Raw genomic sequence first — 23219 nt, forward strand, 5'->3', positions numbered from 1 at the left:
CAAATTCCTTTCATAACAAAGACAATCCTTCAACATAGCCTCGTCAACTTTGAATGCACTTAGGTAAAGCACGTGGTCTCCTGCAACCAGAATTGCAAGCATCAACATTCACTTTGCTAGCATTTAAAACATAATATATAAAGTGGTTACTCTACATAAATAAATAAATAAATAAATAAATCATGCATTCATTCATCATCTAATCTAGTGTTGCCCCATGAGAAGCGTAAGGGCCCAGGGCTAGGAAAGTTGGTCCTGACATTCAAGATGAGAGTGACCACCCTCACTCATCTAAGTGGCATTACGTGACTAATAAACCCCAACCATCCCTTGGATATAAACCTGCACTGGCTCAATCTGATCTGAGTGCCTTAATTGCCCACTAAACCACCCAGCATAATAAATGGCTTCCTGGTGTAAGAGAAACCATTTGGCTGGTAACTCAGTGTAGAGTCATCCATAGACAAAAGGAAGAGGAATGAATGAAAGAAATAAGACAGATGAGGAAGGAAGGAAAGAAGGAAGGAAGGAAGAAAGGAAAGGGCAGGCACCCAAAAGTAGCAGTACATCAAGTGAGTGGATGGTGAGCTAATAAATTAATTAAACAAGCAAAATAAAATAATTTTTCGTGAAAAAAGTAGTTTTCTTTGTCATCATTACTCTGAAAACTTTTACACATCTTTCTCTAAACAATAGTAGATACATCCATTCTCCAGGTTCTGCAGTAGTAGTAGTTGTTCCCTAAGCAGTCTGGCCGAACAGCTCCATGTCCCTACGGAAGGCCATGATCGAGACAGGGTTTTCCCACAGGGCTCTCAAGGAGTGTATGTTGTGTTGTTGACATAGGTGACTGTGTGTAATGCAAAGTTCAGGTGACTAGAAAGGTACTCAACTCCAGAAGTCTGGTGTACTGATACGTAAGAAAGTAAAATATATATGTACAGAAGTTACACTCTGATTAGCTTGTGGAAAAATGGTGAATGAAAACAGAAAAGCCTTTATAGATGACACAAAAAAGAGTGAAGAGGCTGCAGTAAGACTGCATACCAGTTCAGTAATACCTAACTCCTTTCAAGGGTATGATGCACTGGTGTGACATGAGTATTAAATATCAAAGGCGAGGAAAAGAGGAAAATGACTTACTGGATACATTTGTTCTGCACTGAAACAGCAGGATAAGAAATAAGGACATAAGGTAACACCATAACATTTGTCAGGGTTAGGTTCCCTTAGACCCCTTGAATACCTAAAACCATAAATACTCTTTGAGGAGTAAAAATTTACTCTCTAATTTATGTATAATCATACTGAATCCATCCATAGTCACTGTATTATATATAACATAAAATCATGAAAACACTTACATCACATGGAACAAAAAATGAGAGCTGTCCTGACCATGAGAAGGTAACTGGTATCAATATTAAACTCAGGCTCCCATGACTCAGTCTGGTGAATAAAATCATATAGTGTTACCTGGCACGGAATACTATAGTTGTCCTGTCCATGAGATGGTCAACCTATTGACTGAAGCAATATGGCCCATTTAACAACTATTGTAAAATGACTTCAAATGCACACCACTGTCTTGGAAATGGTATGATACACCTACCCGTGAAACATTCTTGCTTAACTTGAAATAGTTATGGAGTTACTGTGATAAAATAATTCCCAGTTGGTGAGAAACTGGTGACTATGCGAGGATGAGTCATTCCTGTCAAAGTCTGAGTGAGTTGCCAGTTAGTCTAATAAGTCATAACTTGAGAATAATGTGATACTTCAGGTAATTTCCTTCATCCCTGCCTCTCTTCTATTAGTTACTGTCAGCCCTGAAGTCAATTTTAGCATCAAAAGTCATGTTTTCTAGACATGATTGCCCCTTCCTCAGTTGCTAAGCCATGGTAAATGGATTAGCAAGTGCATGAAATACTGCTCCTTCATTTCTGGATTCGACCTTGAGGGTACAATGCGAGATAATAGATGGTTTAATATTTCACATAAAAATTGTGTGATGATGCACCTGTGAGAAACTTCATGGTGCACTGTTAAAAATCCAGCTCATATGAGGTAAGTCAAATGCAACTGGTGAGTATTAAAAAGTGCTAAACTCATCAAATGATATGTACATCACTGTAGCAAAACTGCTTTGTGACATGAAAGACATAGGGTGAAACATTTCTTGCCAAGACCTGGGTTGACATCATACAGTGTGACCTCAGGGATAAGGGACTGGATAGGGGGACTGCCAGAGACTGAGCAGTGTGAAGAGCCACCATTAACTGACCAAGGCTGATGCATACAAGCATGTTGATGCCTTTATGAACAAAACAAAATGAAATTGCCAAAAAATAATAGTACAGTACATGGAAATATCAAAGAGTGTGTTGTCAAGATGAAAAGGATGTAGACCAGCATGTCTGATAGAGCAAGTGAAGTGCAGCAGCATGTGCTGTATGATAAAAATGGAGTGGACTGGCATGAGTGGTGGAGCAAAGTGAAGTGGACCAGCATGAGTGGTGGTGCAAAGTGGAGAGGTGAGCAAAGTGGAGTGGACCAGCATGAGTGGTGGTGCAAAGTGGAGAGGTGAGCAAAGTGGAGTGGACCGGCATGAGTGGTGGTGCAAAGTGGAGTGGACCAGCATGAGTGGTGGTGCAAAGTGGAGAGGTGAGCAAAGTGGAGTGGACCAGCATGAGTGGTGGTGCAAAGTGGAGAGGTGAGCAAAGTGGAGTGGACCGGCATGAGTGGTGGTGCAAAGTGGAGTGGACCGGCATAAGTGGTGGTGCAAAGTGGAGTGGACCAGCATGAGTGGTGGTGCAAAGTGGAGAGGTGAGCAAAGTGGAGTGGACCGGCATGAGTGGTGGTGCAAAGTGGAGTGGACCAGCATGAATGGTGGTGCAAAGTGAACCAGCATGAGTAGTGATGCAATGTGAACCAGAATGAAAATGGTGCAGCAGAATGGAGTGGACCAGCAAAAGTAGTGGAGAAAAGTGAAGTGGACCAGCAAGTGTGGTGGAGCAAAGAGGAATGAAACAACATGACTTGTAGAGCAAAGTGGTGCAACGCAGCATGTGTGGTCGAGCCAAATGTAATAGAGTGGACCAGCATGACAGCAGTGGAACAGTGGAGTGTATCAGCATGTATCGTGGAACAAGGTGGAGTGGCCTGGCATGAGAATAAACCATCCTACCCAGAGAGGAGAGGAAGCAGAGGTGATTCGCTGCGTTCACTATCATTACCGCTGGTGCTGCTGCTGCTGCTGCTGCTGCTGCTCAGGGTAATACTGTAACACCTGATAACAAAAATCCCAAACTAATAATTTAACTACCAACTACCGTATCCACAGTGCGTAACCATTTAACTCCTACGCTATGACTGTGTGTATTTACCTATTTGTAATATACAGGAATCGAGCAATGCTCATGTAGTCCTGTCTCCATATCCACATTTATCTAGCCTACTTTTACACACATGAATGTTTTTCGCCTGCACCACCTCTTCGTCTATGTCGTTCCAAACATTTATGTACATTATTTACCTAATATACCTAATTGTGATATAAGCGAAATGTGCTATGCTCGTGGGTTCCAATCGCTGTTTCTCAGGAAGTCAAATTTAGCTTTAAACTCGTTTAAGTTTTTAGACTGGACGATCTCTTTCTCCAGGCTATTCCATAGGTCTATACATCTATAAGGAAAACTATATTTCTAGATATCCTTCAAGCAGCTTGACTTCTTCAATTTCATTCCGTGTCCTCTTGTTACTCTCTTATCCAATACAAACAGATCTTCTCAGTGAATTTCATCTACTCCTATCATGGTCCTGAACACTGCAATCATGTCTCCTCTCTTTCTCCTTTCCTCTAAGGAAGGCAAATCCAGCTTTTCCAGCCTCTCTCTGTATGACAGATCTGCAAGACTGGGGACCATCTTGGTTGCTGTTCTTTGTATTCTCTCAATCTTGTTAATATCTTTCTTTTTGTGTGGGCACCACACTACCGCTGCATATTCTAACCTGGGGCGGATCATGGCCACTATCAATTTTTTCATCATCTCCTCATCCATATAATGAAATGCTACTCTTATGTTAGTCAAGAGTTTATAAGTCTCTCCAACTATCTTGTTAATGTGCTTTTCTGGTGACAAACTATCTTGGACCAGCACTCCCACATCTTTCTCTTCTCTCGTTTTTGTGATTAATTCATTACCCAACAAATAATTCAGTGATGGCCTCCTGGTACTTTTACCCATCTCCTATATTTTACATTTCTTTACATTAAATTTCATTTCCCACATCCAGCTCCAGTCATGTATCCTATCCAGATCCTCCTGCAGCATTTTACAATCCTCCTCAATCTCTACCTTCCTCAAGATCTTTACATCATCAGCAAACAAACTTGTATAACTGTTCACTCCATCTACCATATCATTTACGTAAATCAAGAACATTACTGGCACTAACACCGAGCCTTGAGGGACTCCACTTCTTACTTTCCTCCATCCAGACATCCTATCCTTTATTACTGTCCTCATTTGTCTGTCTCTCAAAAAGTCTCTCATCCATTCCAGGAGGTTCCCCTTCAGTCCTCCTATACTCTAGTTTCCACATTAGTCTCCTATGAGGTACTTTGTCGAAGGTCTTCTCCAAATCTAAATATACACAATCCACCCAACCATCTCTCTACTGTAACACGTCAATCGCTCTTGAGTAAGAGCTCAACAAGTTTGAAACACATGACCTTCCACTTCTGAATCCAAGCTGACATTCAGCCAAAATATTCATCTCTTCCAGATATTTTACCCATCTGTCTTTCAGGATTCTCTCACACAATTTTGTGACCATGCTGGTTAGAGACACTGGTCTATAATTCAGGGGTTCTTCCCTGTTTCCTCTCTTATAAATTCGTACCACATTTGCCCTCTTCCATTCTTGTAGTACTTTCCCCTCTTCCAGAGAGCACACAATTAAACTGTGAATTTTATCTGCCAGTTGTTCTCTGCATTCCTTCAGTACCCAATTAGAAATTCCATCAGGTCCTGGGGCTTTCCTTACATCTTGAGTTTCCAGTAATTTATTCACTTCCTGTACCTCCACTTTCATATCTTTTATCACCGGAACATTTCTAATCACTCCCTCCCTTTCAACAGGCTCCTTTTCTTTAGTGAAAGCTGACTGGAAACGTTTGTTCATTATTTCTGCTTGCATTGCCGCATCCTTAAAGACCTCTCCTTTTACTTTCAGTTTGGTGATTCCGTCCTTTTGTTTCAGTTTGCCATTAACAAATCTATAAAACAGTTTGTGTTCATCCTTGCATTTGTCTATTATACCTTTTTCAAAACTCCTTTCTTCTTCTCTACATATTCTTGTGTATTCATTCCTAGTTCTTTTATACTCTTCCTTTGTTCTGTTGTTACCTCTCTTTCTCCAGTTGTTCCATGCCTTATCTCTCTCTTTTTTTGCTATCATACACCTTCTATTAAACCACTCCTTTTTCCTGTTTTCTTTCCCCCTTACTCTTGGTACAAATTTTTCCACTACCACATTATTGAGGTCTAGAAAGATATTCCACTTCCTCTGTATCTCTATTGTTTCTCTGAACTTTCTCCAATCCGCATTTTCAAAAAATTTTCTAGATCCTGTAAAATTTGCTTTCCCAAATTGTATCTTCTCTGCCCATAAAGCTCGTCTCTTGACTTGACGTTCCCTATTATCATCTGGAACTCAATGACCACATGATCACTTTTTCCTATAGGACAGAAATATTTCAATGATTCTATTACATCAGGTTCTATGGTAAACAATAAGTCTAACCTCGATGGTGTGTCCTCACTTCGGAACCGTGTCTCTTCTCTGACCCACTTCGTCATCATATTATTCATGATTATATTTAATAATATACTGCCCAATGACTCTTTGCTGCCTCCTGAGTCCCAGTCCTCCCAGTTCACCTCTTTACAGTTAAAGTCACCCACCAAAATTATACTGTTGTTTTTCTCAATTATTTTTTGTAAATAACTAGCCATACCTGACAACATCTCCTGGTATTCGTCATCATTCCATGCTCTTGTCCTAGGGGGAACATACACTACCGCCGTATCTCTCTTGCTATTCTCTCCAGTTTCTAATTTCATATATCACTTCAGCCCTGCCTTCTCCCATTTCCACGGTATCTACATTTATGTTGCTCTTCACTGCTATCATCACTCCTCCTCCTGTTTTTTCTTTTCTGTCTCTTCTCCAGTTTGTATTTACCATCTCCCAAATGAACATCAGTATCTTCTCTTAACTTGGTCTCTACAAATCACATGAAATCAGGTTCATGTTCTCTCAAGAAATTATTAATTTCAAGCCTTGCCGATATTAAACCATCAACATTAGTATATACCACCTTCAAATTATGTCTGATGTTTTTTGTACCCTCTTCTCTCCTTCTCTCCGTCCGTATCACTTCCTCAATTTCTGATCTTTCATAGCCATCCCCCTTAGTTTCCTTCACCTCACTTCTATTTCCTCATATATCACTTCCTTACTATCATATCCATCACTCTCCATAAGAAAGTTTTACATTCTTCCTTTGTCCTGCCATCATTTTTTTCCTTTACTTGTTCCCTGAATGATTTTAAAACTTCTCTTTCTTCTTCATTCAAATTTTTTCTTATAATATTTTCCATCCCTGCCTCTTTGCTTAGTTCCCAGGTCACTTATATCATTTACTACACTTTCTTATGACTATTTGATTCTCATTGGTCTTGTTTCCCCTTTCTTATAAGGCCCTATCCTCCTTACGTCTTCAATTTCATTTTCCCACTTGTCTCCGGGATCAATCTTGCCTATTATTCTTCTCACCAGGTTAGTGACTCTCTCGAGTCTCACGGATCTAACCTTTTCTTCCTCTTCTCTGTTTCCAAATATTACCAGACATCTGTTCCTTTCTACAGTTTCTCTCACTATTTTCTCTTTTTTCTTCAGTATTTTCACTACATTTTCTTCCATTTTTTTCTTGTTCATTTCCATTTCTTCCTGAATGATTTCCCTTAAGCTGACCACTTCTTTCTGCTCTTTACATGTGCCCACTTTGCCTTATGCTCTTCTAATACACTACTCACCTTCTCCATTTTATTATTACTCTCTTCTAGTTTTCTCCTCAATTCGACATTTTCATGCTTCAAATTCCTTATCTCCTCGTTCACCGTCTCACTGGACTGAATCAGACTCTGTATAGTAATCTCGGTATTTTCAGACATGTCCTTTAACACTAAATTCTCCACTTTCTTTTCAAGTTCACTAATCCTCATAATCAATGTTTTAACCAAATCCATAACATTGGTATTACTGTTAAATCCTGGAAATTCGAGGCTCTCAATGTTTACATTATCGGCCATGTTTGAGATTGGTGTGTGTGTGTGTGTATTTACCTAATTGTATTTACCTAATTGTGATATACAGGAAGTGAGCTACGCTCATGGGATCCCGTCTCTGTTTCTCAATAAGTCATATTTAGCTTTAAACTCGTTTAAATTTTTAGACTGGACGATTTCTTTGTCCACGTTCTTCCACAGGTCTAAACATCTATAAGGAAAACTATATTTCTTGATATCCTTCAAGCAGCTTGGCTTCCTCAGTTTCATCCTGTGTCCTCTTGTTACTCTCTTATCCCATAAAAACAGATCTTCTTTGTCAATTTTATCTACTCCCGTCATGGTCCTGAACACTGCAATCATATTGCCTCTCTTTCTCCTTTCTCCTAAGGAGGGCAAAGCCAGCTTTTCCAGCCTCTCTCTGTACGACAGATCTGCCAGACTGGGGACCAGTCTGGCAGATCTGTCGTACAGAGAGAGGCTGGAAAAGCTGGCTTTGTATTCTCTCAATCTTGTTAATATCTTTCTTTTTGTGTGGGGATCACACTACTGCTGCATATTCCAACCTGGGGCGAATCATGGCCACTATCAATTTTTTCATCATCTCCTCATCCATATAATGAAAAGCTACTCTTATATTAGTCAGGAGTTTAAACGTCTCTCTAACTGTCTTGTTAATGTGTTTTTCAGGTGACAAACTGTCCTGGACCAGCACACCCAAATCTTTCTCTTCTCTCACTTTTGTGATTGGTTCATTACCCATCAAATAATTCAATGATGGCCTCTTGGTACTTTTACCCATTTCCAATATTTTACATTTCTTTCCATTGACCCTCATTTTCCACATCCGGCTCCATTCATGTATCCTATCCAGATCCTCCTGCAGCATTTTACAATCCTCCTCAACCTCTACCTTCCTCAAGATCTTTACATCATCAGCAAACAGACTTGCATAACTGTTCACTACATCTACCATATCATTTACGTAAATCAGGAACATTACTGGCGCTAACATCGAGCCCTGTGGGACTCCACTTGTTACTTTCCTCCATCCAGACATCTTATCCTTTATTACTGTCCTCATTTGTCTCTCTCTCTCAAAAAGTCTCTCATCCATTCTAGGAGGTTCCCCTTCAGTCCTCCTATATGCTCTAGTTTCCACATTAGTCTCTTATGGGGTACCTTGTCAAAGGCGTTCTCCAAATCTAAATACACACAATCCACCCAACCTTCTCTTTCCTGAAGCACATCAATCGCTCTTGAGTAAAAACTCAACAAGTTAGAAACACATGACCTTCCATTTCTAAATCCAAACTGACTATCAGCCAAAATATTCACCTCTTCCAAATATTTTATCCATCTATCTTTCAGAATTCTTTCACACAATTTTGCGACCATGCTGGTTAGGGACACTGGTCTATAATTCAGAGGTCCTTCCTTGTTTCCTCCCTTATAAATTGGTACCACATTTGCCATCTTCCATTCTTGAGGCACTTTCCCCTCTTCCAGAGAACACACAATTAAACTGTGAATCTTATCTGCCAGTTGTTCTCTGCATTCCTTCAGTACCCAATTAGAGATTCCATCTGGTCCTGGGGCTTTCCTTACGTCTTGAGTTTCTAGTAGTTTATACACTTCCTGTACTTCCACTTTTATATCTTTTATCACTACATTACTAGTCACTACCTCCGATTCCACAAACTCCTTTTCATTAGTGAAATCTGACTAGAAACGTTTGTTCATTATTTCTGCTTGCATTGCCGCATCTTTATAGACCTCTCCTTCTACTTTCAGTTTAGTGATTCTTTCCTTTTGTTTCAGTTTGCCATTAACAAATCTATAAAACAATTTGGGTTCATCCTTACATTTGTCTATTATACCTTTTTTCAAAATTCCTTTCTTCTTCTCTGCGTATTCTTGTGTATTCATTTCTAGTTCTTTTATATTCTTCCTTCGTTCTGTTGTTACCTCTCTTTCTCCAATTGTTCCACACCGTGTCTCTCTCGTTTTTTTGCTGTCATACACCTTTTATTAAACCACTCTTTTTTTCTGTTTTATTTCCCCTTTACTCTTGGCACAAATTTTTCCACTCCCGAATTATACAAGTCTAGGAAAATATCCCACTTCCTCTGTATCTCTGTTGGTCCTCTGAATTTTCTCCAATCTGCATTTTCAAAAAATTTTCTCAATCCTGTAAAGTTTGCTTTCCCAAAATTGTACCTTCCCTGCCTATAAAGCTCGTCTCTTGGCTCCACGTTCCCTGTTATCATCTGGAACTCAATGACCATATGATCATTTTTTCCAATAGGACACAGATATTTCAAGGATTCTATTACATTGGGTTCTTTGGTAAACAGTAAGTCTAGTCTTGCTGGTGTGTCCTCACCTTGGAACCTTGTCTCTTCTTTGACCCATTGCATCATCACATTGTTCAATGCTATATTTAATAATATAGTGCCCCACGAATCTTCGCCGCCTCCTGGGTCCCATTCCTCCCAGTTCACCTCTTTACAATTGAAGTCACCCATTAAAATTATATTGTTGCTTTTCTCAATCAGTTTCTGTAAATAACATGCCATGTCTGACAGCATTTCCTGGTATTCATCATCACTCCAGGCTCTTGTCTTAGGGGGAACATACACTACTGCCATATCTCGCTTGTTATTCTCTCCGGTTTCTAATTTCATACTTATCACCTCGGCCCTGCCTTCTCTCATGTGTGTGTGTGTGTGTGTGTGTGTGTATACATAAATATATATATATATACATAAATATATATATATATATATATATATATATTATATATATATATATATGCAGCTATTGCAAACTGACATTGGACCTCCATCCACAAGGTATTAAAAAACATACAGATCACAGAATATCACAATGTTTGTTCAAGAAATGCCATTCATTAATATGAAATCAAGTTTCCCTTGTTTTTCAGGACCAGTTAGATGTGTTTTGGCATGGAATCACTTAGATCTCTAAAGTAATCTAAGGACATTTCTTTGCACCAAACATCTGTCAGTTCAGTCTTGAGGCTGTCCAGATTGGGTGTCTTCTTCTCTGCCATGATTTGCTTCATCTTTGCCCAGCAGCTTTGTATTGGATTTAGCTCCGGGCTGTTACCAGGCCAGTTGAGGACCTCAATCCGATTATCCTGAAGCAATTTTGTCACCTTTCTTGACTTGTGACATCGAGCTGAATCGTGCATAAAAAAGTTGCACCCATGAATAGCAAAAAAGTTTAACAAATGATCTTTCAGAACTTGAATGTACCAGCCACCATTCATCATCAAGTTCTTAGGAAGAAAGCAGAGGCCTCCCCTTCCCATTTAACCTCAGAAACACCCCCATACCATTACTGATTGTGGGTGCTTAACAGTCAGCACCGCGTAAGAGGGGTCATATCGACTACGGAAGGCAGGGCGACGAACCTTGGCAGAATGCACCTGGAACACTTGAAACATCCTTTCATCGGAAAACATAACTTTTCTCCACTCATCCAATGTCCAGTGTGCATACTTCTTGGCAAACTGAATGCGCTGCTTCTTCATGTGGTCAGTGAGAAGCGATTTCTTGGCTGCGGTGCGGCTTGACAAACCCGGCTCCTTCTGGAAGTGGTGTTGGATAGTTCGAATTAAGATCTCTTGTAACACCTGGGGATGCATTCTCTTCAATTCTGTTGCTGTTAGTCGAGGATTCTTAACTACTTTCCTCTTCAGAAGCGTATCTGTACCTCTGGAAGTCATCCTCTTCTTTCCACCGCCATGCTTGTGCTCTGGTACGACATCAGGTGACAGACTGCGCGCCGCAGCAAGAATCTTCATGACAGTCGACTTTGCGCATCCAGTATGTTCACAAATCGTGTTGATAGGAACATTATCCTGCCTCCACGCAATGATACAGACCCTTTCATCCCTTGAGCAGTACTTTCCAGGCATGACAACTCGACTCTAGAAAAATAACAGGGCAAACAGTAATGCATACGAAAAAAGAGGGAGGTGCAAGCTCGGAGCGACGGGAACATATGGTCCCACTCTCGCTTCTGGGCAAGCACTGACGTGCTGAGTGTTTCACTACCTCCCACCAACACCAGAGGAGTTGCCAGTTACTTCTTGCCCAAAAAATTCACTTGGTAGAGGTGGAAACACAAAGCAAAGACAGACAACTCTCCCATAGCAACTCTGTGTGTGTAGGTCCTAAGTCAATTTGCAGTGGGTGTATATATACAGTACCCTCGTGTCTAGTATGGTATTTTTATCAGATAGTACAGTAAAACCTCGATATACTGGACTTCAATAGACCGGAATTCGCTTTAATCGGACTCAAGGAGCTACCGGACTAAATTCCTGTATATCGGAAAAATTTGATAAAGCCAGAAGCTTGCCAGACTGCCTGACCATTTCAACTATGTTCACCACAATAAGGTAAATAAAACACATGTTTAACAGTGTACAGTACAGTATTACCGGTATTATATATATTATCTATTTATCTATCTATTGCCAGATGCCTTATTCCGTTCGGGGTGGCCACAAACAAATCGCCTCCACGTCACCCTGTCCCCCACCACTTCACTGCCCCGCTCCCAACTCACACCCCCATCTCTCATATATATTATACTATTTAATATTGTGGTGAAGGTATAATACAGTACAGGACTGCAATGGTAGTGAAGGAATTTTAAAAATCGCTGGTGCCATCTGGACTAATGTCTGGTAAATTGGAAAATGTCCGGAGTAACAGGGTGAAGTCCGGATGTTGTTTCTATTGGAATTTCGCTTTTTTCACAATGGTTTGAGCCCCAATTAGTCCATTTTAGTGAGGTCTTACTGTACTACCATACTGGACTAAATCCATACTGGACAAACAAGAGACCTTACGTGAAAAATGAATAAGGTCAGAGAAGCCTTCAAAAAGTCCCCCCAAAATTCTGCTTACCTACATTTTGACACACCTAAAATTTTATCAACCTTTAAGGTGAGTGGTGATGGGCTTGGGGGGGAAGGGGGAGGGGTTTCCGAGGCTGTAAAAGGTCCTACCGACCCCCTGGAAGAGGGCCTTCAGGATCCTGAGGAGGCCTCTCTGCCTCAACCTCCCTCATAAATCCCTCATAGTCACACACTGACATATCGTTATCTTCCTCACCAGGAGGAAGTGCAATACCGTAATTTGACTAGCACACATCAAAAGCCATGAAAAAGGTGTATTGGAGTGGCGAGGAAGTACCAGGGAAACATTCCTCAGTGTTGGCCACCTTCCTGCGCGTGTGCACGGGTAATAGTACTGGATGCAGAACATCAGTACTAGAGAAGAACTCCTCGGATTTGGCCCACTTTGCATGGTCGATCCGTACTAGTCCAACAAATTCGAACTACAGTAATAAATCATTATTATTATTATTTTTTGCCTACTGTACTGGACAAGAATAGTACTGGACAAAAACAAACTGGATGCGAGGGTACTGTATATATATATATATATATATATATATATATATATATATATATATATATATATATATATATATACTGTATATATATATATATATATATATATATATATATATATATATATATATATATATATACCTCTATATATATACATTATATACATATATATATATATGTATGTGTATATATTAAATATATATATATATATATATATTTAATATATACACATACATATATATATATGGAGCCTCTCTGGTACAGTGGTAAAGTGTGCGTTTTCGTACACTGAAGGACGAGGGTTCGCGCCCCACCAGGGTGATAAACTTTGGGAGCGTTCTTCAGGCCACATACTGCATTGGCGAACACAAGGGGTGCTGTGGATGAAACAGTGTCGCATATTGTAGAGTATGCTTGCACCCAGTCGGCTTGCGCGGGCCGATTACACTTGGGTCACAGACTACACACACATCCAAAGCCATTCCAACACAACAATTACACTTACAAGCACTTCTCACCCTACATACAATCTTTACCAGACAGCCTAAGCCACTTGGTAGAGATACATTGGCTGTATCGTCCCCACTTCAGTCGGGATAGGCCGGTCCTGCAGTGGACACTCAAACGGCTGATGAGATGAGATGAGATGAGATATATATATATATATATATATATACCCCTGGGGGTTGGGGGGTTTTTAAGAATACTCTCCCAGTATCCCTGCTTGTCGTACAAGGCGACTAAAAGGGTTGGCGGAAGGTTAGTGCCCCCCCCCGGAAAACAACCAACTAAAAAGACAAACAATAAGCCTCGGACAAGGACTGACCAAATGATGATGACCAAGGACCGGAAAGGTCATGGTAATCGGAACATGGAATGTAAGAGGTGCGAATGATGAGGTGAAAGAAAGAGAGATTGTCCAGGTGCTTGAGGGTGCGAAAGTGGATGAATGTGGAGTAACTGAAACTAAATGTAGAGGTGAGAGTGTGAGAGAATGGGAGTATGGATGGGGTATATGTGCAGGAGTAGGTGAGAATGAGAGGGCAAAAGAAGGAGTGTGTATAGTTATGAGTAAAAGGTGGAAGAAGAGCATAAGACAGTATGGATCAGTTGGGTCAAGGATTGTGTGGGTAAGATTGAAAGTTGGAATACAAATGTGGGCGATTGTGTGTGTGTATGCGCCAACGCAAGATCGTGCAAGCAGAGTGAGAGAAGAGTTCCGGACAAATGTGGAAGTGTGCATGGAAAAGTTTGGAAGGAATGAGAGAGTGTTTTTGATCGGTGATATGAATGGTAAAGTAGGGAATGTGAAGGTGGATGGAACAGTTGGTGAGTGGGGTGTGCCTGCTGAGATAGATGAGAATGGTAGCGCGTTAGTGGACATTTGTGCTGGGAGGGGGTTGGTGACAGCCAATACCCTCTTCAGACATAAAATGATCCACAGGTATACATGGCGAGTGATGAGAAGGGTGGGTGGTGAATTGAATGAAAAGAAGGCAATGACTGATTATGTGTGTGTGGATGAAAGGATGCGAAGATGTGAAATGGATGCAAAAGCTTCTAGAGGTTGGGGGAGTGGACTTTCTGACCACTACTTGGTGGTGTTCAGAATTAAGATCCAAATAAGATGGAAAAACAGAAGAACAGAAGGACAAGAAGAAGGAGTGTTTGCAAGGAGAGTGGAAAGGTTACAAGAGGATGAGAAAAAGGCAGAATATAAGAGAGAAGTGGAGGAACGATTGGGTAAATATGAATTGGAGCAGATGAGGGATGTGGAAGGTGTGTGCAGGATATTCACAGAAGAAATAGGTGCAGCATGTGATGTGGTGTGTGGGATGAAGAGAAGACGGAGGGGGGTGGAAGGAACAGCGTGGTGGAATGAAGAGATGAGACAGGCTGTGGCACAAAAGAAGAAAGCATACAATGAATGGATGAGAAATAGGGGCGTGGAAGAAGTTGAGAGGCGGAAGAGAGAGTTATATGTAGAAAGAAAGAGAGAGGTGAAAAGATTACTAAGAGAGAGTAAGAAGAGAGTGGATGAGGAATTTGGAAGGAACTTGAGTGTAAACTGGAGGGACTGTAAGAAAATGTTCTGGAAAGAGGTGAAGAGAATAAGACAGGGTGGAAGTGAAGTTAGGAGGGGAGTGAAATATAAGTATGGTTGATTACTAGTGGAGAAGGGAGAAAAAGTGAGCAGATGGAGAGAACACTTTAAGGAATTGTTGAACATAGAGGATGGAAGTAATGCGAGTATAACTGGCTGGGGAATGGCTGGCAGAAGGAGGGAGGTGAGAAGATAGGAAGAAATCAGTAAAATAGAAGTTGTGGAAGCAATGATGAAAGTTAAATTGGGGAAAGCCCCAGGAATTGATGGAGTGTGTGGTGAAATGCTGAAGCATGGGGGAGAGATAGTAGTAGAATGGATGTGGAAGATGTGCAGATTGGCATGGGAAGAAGGTAGAGTCCCGGAGGATTGGAAGTCAGGTATAATTATTCCCTGGTACACAGGAAAAGGGGAAAAAGAAGTGTGTGGTAATCATAGGGGCATTTGTCTTCTTGGTATAATAGGAAAAGTGTATGGTAGGATATTTATTGACAGAGTTAGAGAAAGAACAGAGGAATTAGTTGGAGAAGAACAGGGAGGCTTTAGGAAGGGAAGAGGTTGTGTATATCAGATATTCATTCTAAGGTCTTTAGTGGAAAAGTTTCTAGAGAAGGGAAAGAAGTTGTATGCGGCTTTCATGGATTTGGAGAAAGCATATGACAGGGTGGATACACAAGGATTGTGGAAAGTATTAAGAATATATGGAGTAGATGGGAAATTGTTGAATGCTGTGAAAAGTATGTATGATGGTGCTACGGCTGCAGTGCGTGTGGATGGTGAACTGAGTGAATTTTTCTCTTTAAAGGTTGGGTTGAAACAGGGATGTGTCATGTCTCCATGGTTGTTCAATCTGTACATGGATGGGGTAATAAAGAGGTACAAGGTAGGGTAGTGGATGTTGGAGTGGTCCTGGTGAGAGAGGGTAGTGTTTGGAAACTCCCTGTACTGTTGTTTGCAGATGATACTGTGTTGTTGAGTGAAGACGAAGGGGAGCTGCAAGGCTTGGTGGATGAGTTTGGGAGAGTGTGTAAGAAATGGAATCTAAAGGTGAATGTAGGGAAGAGTAAAGTGATTGTCTTTGAGAGAGGTGAAGTCAGTGAATGTACAGCGAGGTTGGATGGTGAGGAGTTGGAAAATGTGAGTACATTTAAGTACTTGGGTAGTGTGATGAGTAAGGATGGAGGTTTGGGGGGTGAAGTGCTTGAAAGGGTACTACAGGGAAGAAAGGTTGTTGGTTTCTTGAGAGCAGTGATAAGAAACAGGGAAGTGAGCATGGAAGTGAAAAAGTTGCTACATGACAGTACTCTGATACCAACTCTAATGTATGGAAGTGAAGCTTGGACGTTGTTGGAAGGACAGAAGTCAAGAATGGGAGCAGTGGAAATGAGTTAAGAGGAGCCTGTGGAGTCACATGGAGAGACAGGCGGACAAATGAGGATATAAAGGAGCATTGTGGTGTGGATGTGATAGGAAGCGTTAGGAGGAATACACTGAGGTGGTTTGGCCATGTGGAGAGGATGGAGGGTGAGAGACTGATGAGGAGAGTGTATGTGAGTGAGGGGAAGAGGGAGGGGGAGGCTGAGGATGAGATGGAGGGATGGGGTGGAGAGGTATATGAGAGAGAGGGGTGTGAGTTGGGAGGAGGGCAGTGAAATGGCAGGGGACAGGGCGATGTGGAGGCGATTTGTTTGTGGCCACCCCGAACGGGATTGAGGCGTCTGGCAATTCCCATCGTCAATAACTCAAGAGTTGCCATTGATCACCAGCTAGTTCAACATGGAAGTTGGGCTACTCAAGCAGGGTCCACAGAAATAGCATATCTTTAAAAATCTCTCCCATGATATTTAATGATATACCGTACGTAACTTCTTCATAACATTATTCTTTAGTAGTTATACTAATTTCCTAGATATGCTTTAATGCGGTAAATGCAGGAAAACATTACTATAGAAGCCGTGAAAGCACACTGGGTGTGACAGCATTCATCGCATATTTACAAGTCTCTAGGTGCACATTTTGTTTAAAACTCATATAATTTAGCTTTCTAAAAGAACAATGCTTCATCTCCAAAATGCTGAAGAAAATCTGCAAAATTTTTCATATGAAATTTGCACAATGTTTAAAGCCGAAATCATGCTGAGACAAGACCTCCGGCCAAAATCCGACAATGCCGAGGGCTCCAAAACACCGTACAAAAACTCAAAACAACACGCCAGTGGTGTACCCTGAACAGGGTATTCCTCTAGACTTCAGGAAATACAGTAATCCCTGTACTATCCGGACGCCCACTTTCCAGACATCCCCACTTACTGGACATTATCATCCCAGGATGCAATATTCCCAAAATGGTCCAAAAACCGCAAAAATTAGAAAAAATCCGACTTTTTCCCGCCCATAATTTGAACTTGGTGCAGGCGGCACAGGACAGCTTTGTTTTGGTGCATCATTCCTCTGACGTCTGCTAGAGCGCCCCTGCATCCTCCCCACTTACCGCCTGTCTCTTGTTGCGAGTGCACGATCGTCATCATGGCTGCCCACATGCTCGCTTTTGTGGTGGTGCCTTACCTGCTGCAGGCTCTCCTTCTGCTCTCATGCCTCTCCTTCGTGTGTGTGATGATGGCCCTGCCGCATGAGAAGAGGAAGAGAGTGGTTTTGACTCTGGATAAGAAGAGGGAGATATTGGAGAAAGTGGATGCAGGATGGTCTTCATCACGCATCCTTTATGAGTTCAACCTGGCCCGATCTACTTTGTTTGATATTAAGAGATCCCGAAACAAACTCATGTAGTACACGGCTGACTTCTCGTCGAAAAGCAAACGCAACGTGAAGAGGAAGATGATGTTTACTCCCAAGTTTGCTAAAGTCGACCGCTCCACGTTGATTTGGTATCGACAGCAACGTGCTGCTGGTGTGATGGTGCGTGGGACGGAGCTGAAGGCTGCTGCTGAGAAGTTCACAAGGCTTCACGACGCCCTAGACTTCAAGGCATCCGAGGGTTGGCTCTTTGCATTCAAGTTACGACATGGCCTTACCAACTGTAAGTCTCATGGCGAAGCTTTGGACGCTAACGAGGATGGAGTAGAGGAGTTTCGGCACAAGGTGAAGGGCTTAATCGACAGGGAGGGCCTCACTCTTGGTCAAGTCTACAGGACTGACGAAACTGGTTTATTCTATCGCTCTTTGCCTACAAACACTCTACCCAAGGAGACAGAGAAGCGTGTACCTGGCCGCAAGCTCTCCAAGCAAAGGATATCTGCTTTGTGTTGTGCTAATGCTACCGGCATGCACCGGCTTAAGCCCGTTATTGTTGGCCGTGCAAAGCAGCCTCGGTGTCTTCGTGGGGTGATGGATGTCCTACCTGTCATTTGGTACCATTCCTTGAAGGCATGGTTCACAGCCCACATCTTCAAAGACTGGTTCCACAGCCATTTCGTCAACGAGGTCATACATTACCAGACGGAGAAACTGGGAATCCCACGCGACCAGGTAAAGGCCCTCCTTCTCCTCGACAATGCACCTGCCCACCCATGCGACAAGGACTTGGTGGCTGAGAATGGCCGCATGAGGTGCATGTTTCTGCTACCTAATACTACTGCTCTCATCCAACCAATGGACCAAGGAGTGATAGTGGCAACGAAGCGGCTATACCGACGGAAGTTCCTGGACGAGGTGATGGTTGTTCTCGAGGATGAGGACGAGCGCAGGGAGGGACGGGACACGCGAGGCCAGCGGACTTTGGAAAATCTTCGCTGCTACAACATCAAGTCTGCCATTTACAACTGGGCAAGTGCATGGAAGGAAGTCCCTGTCAAGACTCTATAAAATGGTTGGTCTTGTCTGCTTCTCGGAACTGATGTGGAGCACGATTTCCTAGGTTTCGACATGGATGACTTCCATGCACGTCTACGTGCACATGGGGATAATGTTGATATGGACGAAGTGCGTGAGTGGTTGGATGACGATGAGGGCGATCCTGGGTATCAGACACTGTCTGACATCGAGATCCCATCTTCAGTTGCAGGTGTCAGTACCCAGCTTGAAGATTCCGACGAGGACAGCGACGATGATGCGGACTCCTCTCAGCATGACACTACTCCAGCCATCCCCAAGCTAAGCGCACTCCGGGAACACCTAGAGTTCGTTCTGGACTACCTGGAACACCCGGACTGCGACAGGGAGATGGGGCCCTTGTGACTTGTGAAGGAAGTGCATCATTAATCATCAGAATCGTTGTTCCTTGTGTCAATCAACGATTGACAGCTTTTTCAGGCCCATGACCCCGGCTGTGCCCAGCCCTGGCTCCATTCTGTTGCCTCCCCAAGACAGGCCCTCATGCTCCGAGCCATAGCCCAGCACATCAGCCACGGTGGAGTCACCGCTCGACATGAGTTTGCGCCTATCTTCGGAGTCATCTGCAGTGGGTACGCCATCACCAAGACCCAGTGACGCACCCCTAGGTCACCTGCATGTGCTACTCTCAGACTCTGACAGTGATTAGACGCCAAGAACTTCTCCACTAGACCACACGGGAATTTACAGTGTTGTGCAGTGAAAAAAACAGTGCATAGTGTTAAGGAATTTGAGTTCTGAGTGAAAAGACAAAGATTTAATGGACTGTAAATATAACATAAAATAACTTGAGTGTGTTTTGTTTAGAAAATGGTTTCAAGAAAGGAAAGACTTAAAGTGCAGAGTGCAACACTTATTTCATCAAGGTACAATTGAGCGCAAGTAAGACAAGAGTGCGCAGTGTTAAGAGAATGGAATTCTCAGTGCAAAAGACTAAGTTCTGTGCAAGACTTCATGAACAGTGTACTGCAAGTGCTTCAGGAAATCCTTCTTACTGTCAGAGTCTGAGAGGAGGCGGTTATTCATCAAGATGGCCAGGACTTGCTGTAAGTACCCAGAATGTTTCATACTGGACTGTACTGTATTTTCCATACTGTACTTACCTCTAACACCTCATTTCACTCTTTTATGTCCCTTATTGGTGTGAATAGGGTATTAGATGCTATGCATGTGCAGTAGGGAGGTATTTCTCTGAGTTAGGGTCCATAAGTACCAGTCCAGGAGCCAGGGACTTGTTCTAAGTACTCAGAATGTTTAATATTGTATAAAACTCACCACTAAACCCTAATTTTATGGTTCTTTTGCATTTATTTCAGTCTTATATGTCCCTTATTGGTGTAATTTGGGTCTTAAATAGGTGCTATGCATGTTCAGAGGGAGTTGTATGGGTGTTTTTCTGAGTTAGGGTCCATAAGTACAAGTCCAGGAGGCTGGTGCCCACTATCTGGACAGGACCACTTTCCAGACATGCCTTTGGCTCTATTACGTCAGACAGTGGAGGGATTACTGTTCTTCAGCCTAGGCATTGTCCATTTTTCTCTCCGACGGTTTTCCATGATCTTTGCACAGTAGGTCTAGTGAGGCAGTAGACACACGTGTTTGTTATTGCTTATAATCCTAACGTACAATCCTCAGCCGTGTCGTGCTAATATTTCTTAATGAAGAATCATTACTTGTTTCTTATAACACTGTTTACTTTTGTTTTGATTGACAAATACCTGAAATAGATGTAAAATAAAGCTTATCGATATTTAAGGAAGGAGAGAATAATAATCGTCCCCAAACTGAGATGGTAGACATAGGCCACCACTTCTTTATTTTCTTTGACTACGATACAACCTCTCTTCCTTGTAGCAGTGACTAAAATAATGTTGTTATAATTTCTCCCTTCCTTTTAGTGACACACAGAGCACATAAAATGAACGGAGTTTAGTAGACCGACTTCAATGTCGAAAATTAAATAATCTGGTGAAGAGTGGCAGTTTTTCCTTAGTTAGTGACATTGAGAACAGACAGATAGATAGATATATACGGTATATATATATATATATATATATATATATATATATATATATATATACAGTATATATATATATATATATAATATACTGTATATATATATATATATATATATATATATATATATATATCATATTTATATATACACAGCAGAAAAAACATAATACATACTGTATATATATATATATATATATATATATATATATATATATATACAGTATCCTCGCATCCAGTATGGTATTTTTATCAGACAGTACTACAGTATTGGACTAAATCCACACTGGACAAACAACAGACTTTATAGGAAAAATGAATGATGTCAGACAAGCCTTGAAAAAGTCCCCCCCAAAATTCAGCTTCACTACATTTTGACACAACTAAGAGTTTACCAAACTTTAAGGTGAGTGGTGATGGGCTTGGGGGGGAAGGGGGAGGGGTTTCCGAGGCTGTAGGAGGTCCTATTGATCCCCTGGAGGAGGGCCTTCAGGATCTTGAGGAGGCCCCTCTGCCTCAATCTCCCTCATAAATCCCTCAGTCACACACACTGATACACTGTCGTCGTTGGCATCAGGGGGAAGTATTGTTGCTCCTGACTGTTGTTGAGGTTCCCCCAAGGCACTTCTCTCATCATCTCGTCACTCAAAGAACCTTGTGATGAAGGTCTGCCACCTCTGATTAAAGTGCTGCCTGTGTATATACACATAAAACCAAACACTGTTATCCACATTAGCTAACACTTCCTGGCAGTGCACTTCATTGGTATCCATGAACAGTTCCTCTTTCAGTATCTCCACAGCATGTAAGATGTCCGTGGGTAGTAGTACTGGATGAAGCATGTTAGTACTAGAGAAGAGCTCCTCGAATTTGGCCCACTTTCCACGGCTGATCCGTACTAGCCCAAATAATCCGTACGACAGTAATAAAATATTTTATTTTTTTGCCGACCATACTAGACAAGAATAATACTGGACAAATGCGTATTGGTCATGAGGGTACTGTGTGTGTGTGTGTGTGTGTGTGTGTGTGTGTGTGTGTGTGTGTATTTACCTAATTGTGATACACAGGAAATGAGCTACGCTCGTGGGGTCCTGTCTCTGTTTCTCAATAAATCAAATTTAGCTTTAAACTCGTTTAAATTTTTAGACTGGACGATCTCTTTGTCCAGGCTATTCCACAGGTCTATATATCTATAAGGAAAACTATATTTCTTGATATCCTTCAAGCAGCTTGGCTTCCTCAGTTTCATCCCGTGTCCTCTTGTTACTCTCTTATCCCATAAAAACAGATCTTCTTTGTCAATTTTATCTACTCCCATCATGGTCCTGAACACTGCAATCATGTCGCCTCTCTTTCTTCTTTCTTCTAAGGAAGGCAACTCCAGCTTTTCCAGCCTCTCTCTGTACGACAGATCTGCCAGACTGGGGATCATTTTGGTTGCTGTTCTTTGTATTCTCTCAATCTTGTTTATATCTTTCTTTTTGTGTGGGGACCACACTACTGCTGCATATTCTAACTTGGGGGGAATCATGGCCACTATCGATTTTTTCATCTCATCCATATAATGAAAAGCTACTCTTATATTAGTCAGGAGTTTATACGTCTCTCTAACTGCCTTGTTAAGTTACACTTATTCTCACTGTACTTTTGTTATTTTACTCATCAGCTTTCTGTGTTTTTACTAGCTAATCTAACAGTATAAACAACAGCATGGATGATGGTATACCATTTCTACCACTACAGTATAACCAATTTCTGGTGGCATACTTAGCCATGGATTATTATTATTATTATTTTTTTTTTTTGTCCCTGGAGCAGCTATCATTCGCATCCCAGAAAGATAACTGATTTCCAACCTTCTTCAGTTTTTTTTGTGGATTTTTGTTGTTTATGCATTATTTTCTTGGTGTTTTGCATTACAGTAAGACCTCATTATAACGGACTAATTGGGGCCCAACCCACTCCGAAAAATGCAAAATTCCAATAAAAAGAGACATCCGGACATCCCCTTGCTAATCCGGACTTTTTCCGATATATCAGACATTAGTCCGGATCACATGAATGGTTTTTAAACTGTCTTGACTACCACTGTGGTACTGTACTGTGTTATAACTTCACTAGATTAACCCCTCTGTGGCCGCTGGCGTCGAATGACATTTAGCTGATAAATGGCTGCAGGCGTCGTTTCAGCGAGGCCTATAAAAAACTGCAAAAATTTTTGGCAAGTGAATGAACATTCTGAATGTCTTCACACTGACCTACACTACACTCTCATACACCTCATCAAGCAGTTCAGAGCCTGCTGCTGTGATGAGTGGATTTTCGATATTTTCGCTCCTGGCCTTGCCTAAACAAGCACAACTACACCCATTACCTCGACACTGGCAGAACATATCATCTTGTCCTCTCTTGCAAAACACACACAACCACCTATTTATGA

General features: G+C 41.7%; 1 protein-coding gene across 1 annotated transcript in view; it reads right to left on the minus strand.

Annotated features, from left to right (window-relative positions):
- LOC145400804 (voltage-dependent T-type calcium channel subunit alpha-1G-like) overlaps positions 1-23219 on the minus strand; it is a 470580-nt gene that overhangs the window by 237682 nt on the left and 209679 nt on the right. Inside the window, exons 17-18 of the mRNA XM_080273240.1 lie at positions 18965-18987; positions 3188-3268 (exon numbers count right to left, since the gene is read on the minus strand). Coding sequence (XP_080129366.1) covers positions 3188-3268; positions 18965-18987 — 104 coding nt within the window. The remainder of the gene's footprint in view (positions 1-3187; positions 3269-18964; positions 18988-23219) is intronic.

This window comes from Coenobita brevimanus, chromosome 53 (assembly GCF_032717465.1).
Source record: "Coenobita brevimanus isolate Jiangsu-jjx chromosome 53, ASM3271746v2, whole genome shotgun sequence".
NCBI lineage: Eukaryota > Metazoa > Arthropoda > Malacostraca > Decapoda > Coenobitidae > Coenobita > Coenobita brevimanus.